This window comes from Seriola lalandi, unplaced genomic scaffold (assembly GCF_002814215.2).
Source record: "Seriola lalandi dorsalis isolate HSWRI2012SDOR001 ecotype SW California unplaced genomic scaffold, Sedor1 jcf7180002054566, whole genome shotgun sequence".
NCBI lineage: Eukaryota > Metazoa > Chordata > Actinopteri > Carangiformes > Carangidae > Seriola > Seriola lalandi.
In genome coordinates this window covers 1,121,276-1,132,003 of record NW_019525119.1, presented here as the reverse complement: position 1 = coordinate 1,132,003, position 10,728 = coordinate 1,121,276, and the positions used below count along the sequence as shown (strand labels likewise).

General features: G+C 41.6%; 1 protein-coding gene across 1 annotated transcript in view; it reads left to right on the top strand.

Annotated features, from left to right (window-relative positions):
* The window catches only part of lmo4b (LIM domain only 4b), an 11,178-nt gene extending 973 nt beyond the window's left edge, over nucleotides 1-10,205 (top strand). Inside the window, exons 2-5 of the mRNA XM_023416528.2 lie at nucleotides 1,176-1,416; nucleotides 5,990-6,086; nucleotides 6,841-6,996; nucleotides 9,255-10,205. Coding sequence (XP_023272296.1) covers nucleotides 1,181-1,416; nucleotides 5,990-6,086; nucleotides 6,841-6,996; nucleotides 9,255-9,263 — 498 coding nt within the window. The 5' untranslated portion in view covers nucleotides 1,176-1,180 and the 3' untranslated portion in view covers nucleotides 9,264-10,205. The remainder of the gene's footprint in view (nucleotides 1-1,175; nucleotides 1,417-5,989; nucleotides 6,087-6,840; nucleotides 6,997-9,254) is intronic.
* The last annotated feature ends 523 nt before the right edge of the window (nucleotides 10,206-10,728 follow it).

Here is a 10,728-nt window from a genome sequence, read left to right as displayed (position 1 = left end):
CCCCCCCGTCCCCTCCATCCCTCAGCGGAAAAAAAGAAACTCCTCTCTGAATGAAACTTGACGATGGTCCGTCTTGTTTATCCAGGGAGTCACTTTCAGGTCGGCTTTTTGATTCATCTCCTTTTAGATTTAATCAGCACTAAGGCACGCTGTGGTTTGTCCCTAAGAGCCATCGCTAATGGGCTTACTGAATGCTTTTCTGTGTGCACCCCCCCACCTCCCTCCCCAACTCTAATTAGCCTACCTGCCTTTCAACAAAGATTTGGCTTTATCCAGGCATGTAGTCTGCCTGACCAAATTGGAGAGGATTACATTTGAAGGAACCCACATTAATTTTGTAGGTGAAACAAATGCCTGCATTTCATTAGATTAGAACACTTAACATCATTAGAGCAGGTCTGTGGTATAGCAGGGGCCATGTGTCCCATTAAAGGTGCTGTTAAATATTGGTTTATAGTCACCCCGACCAGATCATACCCATTGTTCAGGTCAAAGGCCTTAGCAAGCATCAAGTGTTGGTAAACACAGAGCCAACATGTCAAAGTGTTTTCAATGTCAGTTTGAAGCCAACCTTGTTTCAGCCTATTCCTTTGTGTTTTGCGATAACCACCTCCCAGCTATTCAAACTGCAATAGAGTGCAGTATTGTGTGGTCAAGTATTGTGTTATTTGGAATTTCTTAGGATCAGCTCAACAAAAGCTCGAGCTGCATAATTGTTCCTGTGGCCCCTGGTATTATCATTTAACAGACATTCATCATGAGAGGTCCAACGCATGGGGATGAGACAGAGATCAAGGGCAGATTAGTTCACTAAATGACTCGTAGCTCTCTTGTAGCAGAACAGGACTCGGAAACTGTTCCCTTAATGAGATCAGCTATTGTGCTTTGGTATGATTTGCAGTCTGCAGCTGCTCAAAGACCACGCTGATGCAACAAGACGTTCAAGTGGCAGGAATCTTAAATTAATTTCATAATCAATAAAGTAAATCGTGGAGTGTGGTTCACATGATTGTATTACCCTCTTACGTGAGGATCCAACATTATCTGTCTGAGGTCTTGACCCCACTGTGTACATAACAATACTCACTTGGGAAAAGTATGAACTGCACCCTTCTGGGTGTGACATGTACAACGGATGGGACTGTCAACATCATCTCCTCTGTTTGTGTTTGCAGGGACAATGGTGAATCCCGGAGGCAACAGCCAGCCACCACCGGTGGGCACAGGGTCTCTGTCCTGGAAGCGGTGTGCGGGGTGTGGGGGCAAAATCGCAGACCGCTTCCTCCTTTACACCATGGACAGTTACTGGCACAGCCGATGCCTCAAGTGCTCCTGCTGTCAGGCCCAGCTGGGCGAAATCGGCACGTCGTGCTACACAAAAAGTGGCATGATCCTCTGTAGAAACGACTATATCAGGTGAGACAAAGACCACGAAATGCATGCACAGAGCTTGTCATTGATTGTTCTTGCCACAGATTTTCAGAAGTAATTCCTGTTATAATGTTACAGTATAAGTTGGATAAGTCATTTCACATCTTGCATGAATATTTGAGAATACTGCATTTTTCAGAAACCAGATAACTTTACTTTTAAAAGTCCTGGAATATATGAAGTAATGATATTAAATCAAGTAAAAAAAAAAAAGAAAAAAAAACAGGGCTAAATTAACAATGATCTGCGCTGGTCATGCAATGATCGGCAAGGTTGAGTGTATTTCTGTGGAACATGTGTCTCAAAGTGTACTAACATCATCAGTGCTCATTAAAGTATCCTGGTTGAGGTTTCTCCCTTCTACCCTGAACGAGGTCAAACAATCTGGCATGTTGACAGAGCACAAAGCAAAAGAGTTGTTCTGCAGGCCATCTACATGTCTGTCCTGTTTGCTGTTCATGGTCAACTGAAGGACAGAAAATTGGCCTTGTAGGATTTTATGTTTGTTTTGCCAGACACATGTACATTGTTCGAGTTGGGCACAGACTATCATTTTATTTTTCAGTTACATAACAGAAAAGCACCATTTAATTAGCAAAGAGAGCCTTTTTTAATATTCTAGTAGGTGTGCTAGACACCCAACCAAAGGTTGTTGATGACACCCTTATTCTGGTAATGTATAGCAGTGACGGGACAAGGTACAGTTTACTTCAAGTTCAAATACTTTGTTGCTAGGGTGCAAGAATGGTATTGTTTTTAAACCTATTAATTAACAGTTTCAGTTCGCCTTAATATTTATGTTTGTCAGTTGAAGGTTTTTGTTTTTATGAGTTAAAATACATATAAATTCACGTATCTGAGATTGGGCACAGTTAATTTCTTTTGCATTAATAATCTACAAGATGGACCCACACTACAGTCAACATGCAACACTGCCATTAAATCTGCACGGATAATTCGAAATCTAAAGTGTGCCTGTGCGCTCTCACACCCACCTCATAAAAAGGATGAGGAAGTCAATGGGCTACTTCATTCATAATGGGACTATAACGTAATTAAAATTGGAAGGGGGGGAAATGTGGATACACCTTTCCACTTGTAATGAGAGCATGCTTGGTGGAAGAGCTAAAACGCATATTATGGAACCATGAGATCTCTGTAGAGATAAAGATAGGAGCGGGGGGAAAAAAACATCTGACAGTGAGTCTACACAATTAAATGCTTTAATTATAGTCCCCCTCCATTTCCTTTAGTCCTGATGGGTTTTATCTAATGAGATCTGGTCCCTGGCTTGTATCCGCTCCCAATGACGTGTCCGAAATGAATGAGAGCCACACTGCAAACAAAACATTTAATTAACCAAATTGGCTTTTGAGAGAGAGCAAGAGAGAAAGACAGATAGAGAAGAGGGATTATTGCGAAGGCCATTTGCCGCTGTTTTTTTCCCCTCATCTTAAAGGGGCAGACTCATTTTTGTAATGGATTGCTGAACTGCCCATATGACATACATTTTCAGCTGTAGCTCCAAACTTATGTTCATAGAGTTGATGTAAAAATGCTCATCTGATTTAGCATGAAGTCCTAACGCATCACATCAGGGCTGTAAAGGGATGTATGCCTGGCCTGGGATGATACCCATCTCCCATCAAGTAGGAATATTCACAAACATCACAGGACCAACACCATCTCTGTTTTTCATGCAGCGCTGCCACCAAAAGCTTTAATGTCAAACTTGAAGCCAAAGTTGCGTTTGCTGTGGGGATCATGTCGCTTTAAGCTGGAGGTGATATTATTTCTGTGGGCTGCTAGTAGAGGGAGAATTAATTTACTTGTGGCTGCTGGATTCAGGGAGAATGCTGTCCCCTTAATTGAATAAGCCTAGGTAATTAAATGGCACTTTTCCAATAGAACGTGTGAGGTAAATCTAATAGTTGGTTATTTAATATCACTTTGAAGTCTGCCCACTCAAGCACTATGACAGCACAAGAGAATGTGAACTATTAGGCCAGGAAAAAACTGGGATCTCAGAAATTAATTAAATCGCATGCAATTTAGGGGAAACGTTTATCTTGATTTGTCATAACAGAATTAATTCAAGGCCTTCAATTCACTTGGGGCCAGATCTGTTACTCTGAATTAACCAAGTGTAATTTGGCTGATCCCCCACCACCACCACCACCACCACCACCACCACCCTCCACCCTCCACACCTCCCCATCCCCCTCCTCCCAAAACACATGCACATACACAACACAGATCAACACGCACCCTCCCTCATCTTGCAATCTCCCCACCCCTCCCCACCCTGTCCCCAGCCCCTCCACCCTTTTCTCTAATGCAGCTCTTGCCATTATGCAAAGCCCCGCTTCAGTATCAATATGGCCTAGTGCTTTTAAGGTGCTTTGGCTGCTGATGTAGAGAGGCATTTTTAATGGACTGTGTTGCAGGAATCATTGTTGTGGGGTAATTTTACCCTACTCAAAGGCCTTGGTGAATGAGGTCTGCATTTACCAGACATCTAGCAGCAAGCCACGCTATATTTCACCTGGCAGTCAGTGCTGAAATGAAATCCAATAGTCATTGCCTATATAGACGACAGACGGCTCTAAATGTGTTTTTTTGTTTGTTATTTAATTTAATCAAACGCGTTGGTTGTAGCAAAATCAGATCCAGGGGGGGAAGACAACAGATAAATCAAGATAAATCCATCCTGCAGGAAGATAGTGAGAACTGCTGTGCTTTTTTTTCGGAGGAAAAAAAGCAGAAACCAGATGTGTCATTGCAATTAAAGAGTCCCTTGGCTTTAATTATACTGACCTGGGGTGTGTACTTCACCTCTGCGCTGTAGTTCACTGGCAGAAGAGGCCATTAGAGCCCAAGTTCAAACTGATATAGCAGCTTAATTGAGCACCTAAAGGCTTTGGCTCCTTAAATCAAATACCATCAAGAGCTAACCCCTGGTTAAAAAAAAATAAAAAATTTAATCAACCTACTTTAGGTTAACACTATGGTGAAATGAAAAAAAAAAAAAAATGGCTGTGGTGAAACCGTCCTGTAGTCTTCGTTGGACACCTCTCAAAAGCATTCACGCAGAGGAAACTCCTCGAGGAATGAATTCAACACGAACACGAGGAACATGTTTTCAATTTGAGGCAAAGTTTGAGTTTTAGAATGAGGCGACTTTGATATGCAGAAATGTCGTTGCAAGAGAAGTGTAGTTCTGCTTCTCTTAAAGCAAGGCCTATATGTTCATTTCCACTATCATGCTTGTCCCAGTGAAAGCAGAGAATTGGCAGTGTTGTGACGACAGTCTCCAGTTAATTAGTTTCTGAAATTGAGTTTTGATGGAGCCTTTCCAAATGATGCCAAGACAAAATTTGCTTCTGCCTAGGCTGTCTTATTGAAAGCCATTTCTGTGTCCCTTTGCAAAGAGCTCGGGCTTGTTTGTCCGTCAATATATCTAACAAATGCTTGGGTTATGGTGGGAATGGTGGAAGCATTAATTCCCCAGCTCTGTCTCAGCGTGAATTTGTTAAATACTTTTCATAAAATCGTCCTCAAGAATGTTTTAACAGAAAAAAAATGAAAATCTTAAAACACTCTCCTCTTGTTGTTTCTTTTTCTTGTTAATTCTTTTTCTTTTGCCAAAACAACTTTATCTGATGCACACACACCAGTGTTAACCACTCCCCCCTATCCCTTTCTTTCTCCATCCCTCTCTTCCTCTCTCCCCTTCTCTGCGGAGCATGTCAGATGCCGTGGTCTTATTTGATTGCTTAGGAAAAGTGCAGTGATAGAGCAAACACCCGGTGAGATATGATGACAAATGGGTCCAGATCCCAGTAAATTACTTTCTGCTCAAATCGAAATTTCATTCAGTTTGCTGCTCACCGAGATGAAGTAATCTAAATTGTGGACTCAGAAGGAAGATAGAAGGGAAGCTGGAGCAAGCATTTCATTATCAAGAGGCAGAGGGAGAGAGAGAGAGAGAAGGTTAGGGACGAAAGAGATGAGCAGAAGCAAATCTAAAGTGTTGACACCATGATTGAAAAGGTTAACCCATGCACATTATATATCAACCCGAGTAGCTACGGGTTTCTAATGGAAACACGGCACTGACAGAGCATTCACAGGAGTCCTAATGGCAAAAGCACTATGTCTCCGCCTGGATGTACAATCAAATCCTCTTAGGTCCTGATTGCTTATGTTCCAGGTTATTATTAGGTTGCAAAAAATGTGCACCATAAGTAATATGCAGTTTCAGTGCTAGATGCTTGTGGAGAGCAGAGTACCGGAGGATCCATTTTTTCTGTTGATACTGTGATGATTTTCTGTTTCTCTCCCCTCTCTCGTCTCCTGTGTGTTTTCCCTGCACGTTAGGAATGGAGCAGGGGGAATAGCGAACTTAGCACTAAATATAGTTTTCATTCAGTCACACACTCGGCAGACAAAAGTACGGATGCCACAGTCCATTACACAAGGCCAAATCTATGCAGATGCGCGCAGAGGTTCCGTAGTAACACTGGCTCTTTTTCCCTTCTTCTTCCCTTTTTCTCAGATTATTTGGAAACAGTGGAGCTTGCAGCGCTTGTGGCCAGTCCATTCCAGCCAGTGAACTGGTGATGAGGGCACAGGGCAACGTGTACCATCTCAAGGTAAACTCAAGTTTAAACTTGATTTTCTTAGTTTTGTGCGTTTTTTTCATCTAGTATGTGTGTATCTGTTGATTTGGGTGACAAGCTGCTGTGCACAATGGCACTTACAGGGATAAATAAAGTTGTTTTGAATTGTCTTAACTTTGAGCTTTGTTTTCTTGGAAATGTAAGATTTACAAAATCTAAGTACGGCTATTGATTGTTTTTCAAATAATAAACAAATCATTAAAGAAAAAAGTTTTTTTTTTTATCTAAATCATTGTACATGGCAGCTAAAACAGGTATGGAAATAATTAAATTGTTTGCAGGTGGGAAACAATGAGTTGATTTATCATCAGTTGATCAATAGAAATGAACAACTATTTTTATATACAGTTAATTATTACTGTCTTTTTTTCAAGCAGAAATGCTAAACATTACCAGAAAAGTAGCTCTATTTGATGACATCACTTTGTACTATAATAGATTGTGAGAGGCATTTTTCATGATTTCTCGATAGTTTTTAGATCAAAACATTATGCGGTTGATCACAAAAAGCCTTAAGTTGCGGTTAACTGGTTTAATGTGTATTTGACAGCTTTAACCTCCACAAGCACCTGCACTCACAGTTTGTGCAGAAATGCGTACGTGTCTGTGTGTATCAGCATGTGTGTGTTTGCTCCAAGGTGTTATTACGTATTAGGCTTGAGCTCTGCCTCATGGTCGTCAGGCGTGGTCGTCATCGCTTCTCTCTCTGCCCTCCCCCCCTTTCCAGTGTTTCACATGTTCCACCTGCCGGAACCGGCTCGTCCCCGGAGACCGGTTCCACTACATCAACGGCAGCCTGTTCTGTGAACACGACAGACCCACAGCGCTCATCAACGGCCATTTGAGTTCACTGCAGACGAACCCACTACTGCCCGACCAGAAGGTAAGACTCCCACCATCCTCATGTGACGGCGTCTGTCTGAGTTCTTTGTGGTCTCGTTTCTATTAGAATGGGCCGAAGTTTGATGACTTCAAAGTAATGGACAAGTCAGTGAAAGGTTGTCATCAGTCAGTTGGAGTCATTAGCAGGAAAAGAAAAACATCTGTAATTTTCAAGCCAACATTTTTCACTCTGTTTATATCGATGTCGTCGATTCAACTCCACTGCAAGGCATGCAGCAGATATTAAATCTTACAGAGCAGAGATGAATTTTATTTTTAGACAGCCAATGGATTTTTCCATCATTCTTGTTGGACGACAACGCACTCAGAAAATCTGTATTAACCGTCAGCACAAAACATGTGAAAATGATTTTTTTCGTACCACTGTCCTCACCCTCAGTTTGTTATGAGCAGATACATATTTTGACTCATCTTGAATTTATTTGCTGTCCCGAGCCAGACTCCCAATTGTGCTGAAAAATGACACGTTGCCATTAATACCGAGTGTTTAAGACAGTATTTGACTTCTCTATCAACAAGACTGGGATCACCTGGGCTAAGTTATTGCTCCGAGGCCAAAAATATGTATCCAGGACCCGAGGTTGAACACAGACAGCAAGCTGCAGCAGCTAGTATATCATGGAAGCTGTCATCATGGCTTTCCCTGATTTGATCTTGATGCCTCCAGTGAAAGCAAAACAGAAGGCCTAATCATATATGAAGGATAACTTCATTCTTCAGGATAGCTTCATTCTGCCCGCAGGAGATATAATCATTTTTGCCTCACAACAAGGAGCTTTATTGATACCTTGTCTGCACACACAGCACAGAGAGAGATATGGGAGGTGTTTGGAGTGTGTCAGAGTCTGACTGAAAGAGGAATTATATTGTTGGGAGCATGCATTTCACCTTGAGTGGTTTTGTGAGTAGAGGAGAGGTAGAACTCCATTAAGCCCCCACTCCAGCACCCCTCCCTCCCTCCCTCCCTCCCTCCACGTCACAGGCCTTTTAAGGGCTTGTCACTTTTACAAATCAGCTCTTAGAGCTCTTAGAGCTCCTCACATTTAAATTGAAAGCTGTTGCATTATCTAACTTAATTTTAAATGTCTTGTTTAAGTCCTTACTCCCACCCCCAATGTCTCTCGTAGCATGGCTGGCATAGTAAATATGAGGCCTCATTGTTTATTTATGTGCTAACATCAATTGTAGTGAAAACTGCTGAATTATTGATGCTAAAATGCAATCTGAATATTGGCCCTGGTGCTTTAATTATAGCAGAGAGAATTATTAAATAAACAGAGACACATCGCTCAGTGGGAACAGTCTCAGGATGCTTTTGTTATCTCGGTGAGTGAAATAAGGAGAATTAACCTGCTGCTGGAGCTCTTCATCACACAAACAGTCTCATTTCTTTTGCTAAAGCAGAAGTTGGGACGGCCTCAAACAACACAGACCAACAGTAGGATAACAGCCCCCAAAATCAATACACCTCATGTATCCTGAACAGCACAACATAAATTGAGTATAGAAGCACGGGCTGGTGTAGCAGAGGAGAAAATGAAGCAGTCCCAGAAACACAGGGTTATCTACTGACCATTGTTTGATTATGTGTGATTTTGCTGTGACATAACTGGTGTCTACGTTCATGGCATAGGATATTTGATGCTCATTTATTAAGCTTTCTTCCCAGCTTCTTCCTAATATCTTTGTTCAGAACAGACAAATTACCTCTCTCATACAGAGCTGCTTTGACCCAGGGGAGTGAGACCCTCCCAGCGTCAGTCACTTTAATTAGCCCCCAAGTAGGAGTTTGCAATTACTAATAGACTGAAGCCCTCCTAGTGATTTGAGGGATGAAGGGAAAAGTAAATCGCCCCTTAGAATCATGAAAAAAAAAAAAAAGATGAAAAAGTTGGATGCCGGTGGAACCAAGACAGATAATTGTCTTTACTCCCCTGCATTTTTCTGTTTCACCGGACTGAACACCTCCTGCAGTTATGTTCGAGCGTGGTTCTAATTATACCAAAGAGAATCGCTTCATGAATGCACTTTTAAGTTAATGCAAAGTAAATAGGACACCAGATGGTTTTCAAAGCCTGGCTGATCAATAAATTAAACACTGGTGAAGCTGGTGGAAAGTTGATTTATCAGGATGAAGCATTAATGTCATTCTGTGAACTGATGCCCTTAATGACACCCCGAATTTCCCCCCCAAAAAAAATGTTTTATATTTTTTTTTTTTTATCTCTCACTATTCAGGTGTGTTAAGCGGGAGCTGTGCAGGAAGCAGGATGTGTGCCTTCATTTTAGCCCTTACTCATTGTCACCCGAGACAGCGTGGATCAGCAACACCCCAGCCTTTTAGCTGTGCTCCCAGGCCCTTTGCCCTAAAGGAATCCTCTACCCATCTTACCAGTAACCTGACTTTTATTTCTGCAACCCATACCCAACGCTCAGCCTTCAACCTTGGCTTTTCCCCAAATATGGGTGGATACTTGCACTTAACCGCACCTGAATCAGGACGCTGAGGACTCCGTGACCTTGGAATTAAAAAAAGACCAGAGACCGTTCAGAATCCAAGGGGACTCTTCAGGAAGAGAAAATTAAATAACACACAAGAGGATGTTGTGACTGAAGTGAGGGAACGAGAAAAAGACTAATGAGGTTAAAGAGATGCAGGCTTTTCAACTCTGCATATTTGTTTAAAGACATTTTGGGGAAAACCGGGACCTTTTCATTTTTCCTCTCTCTCTTTTCTATCCTTATTTCCCAACAACATGGTGTTTCCACTTTCTATATTTTAAATGTTGTCAACGGGGAATGTGTTTTTTCTTTTGTTTTTTTTTCTTTGGTGGTATATATATATAAAAAGATGGGATTTTAAAAAAAATCTGTGGCTCTTTGTGGAAAACAAATCATGAACACTCGGTGTATTTGTAAAACTACCATGTATGTACAGTATGCATGTAAATGTCGTTGTCCAGGCGTGGCTACAGTACATTCAACCTCTCCGCACTCAGCTCCAGTCCCCCCCCCCCCCCCCGAAAAACCTGAACCCATGGCAAACAAGAAATTTGCTCATAGTCGGTAATGTAGAAATCATCATCAACATATAAATGCTGAATGAAAGAGAAATTTATTTGTGATATTTTCCGAGACATTTGCTCCAGTATGGTGTATTTAATTAATAAAAATATTGAAGATTTGAAAGCCTCTGTAAATTCATTGTGAAGCTTCAGAATCGGTGCTCGCGGTTACGGTTTTCTAAATCTGGGTTTATATTTTGTAATATGTGAATTCTAGTTGACGCACTTCTCTATAGCAATGTTGTCTTGAGACCCTTGTTTTTACCACTGAATCATTTCAGTGACATCTTTATGTCTGAATTACATAATTACTGCAGGATCCCATTTAGCCGAGTGCCCGAGAATTTAGCTTTCACGAGGAAGGCGTGATCAGTGCATGACTTGCCTTAGCATTGAAAATCCTCAATTGAAGACTGCAGCGCTGCCATTCAGCTTCCAGCCCAGCAATCATCAAGGCGCATGATGAGTGTCTAACTGAAAATGGATAAACATGTATCCTCTCTTTCTTTTCAAATGACCGTTTGCTATTCATCACTCTAATACCTGACAGAAATATAGGAAAATGTCCCCTTTGAAGATTCAATTACTGCAGAGAGGGAGAGAGGTGTCTCTCTTTGGCAGGCACAAATTGAATGGGCTATTTGCAG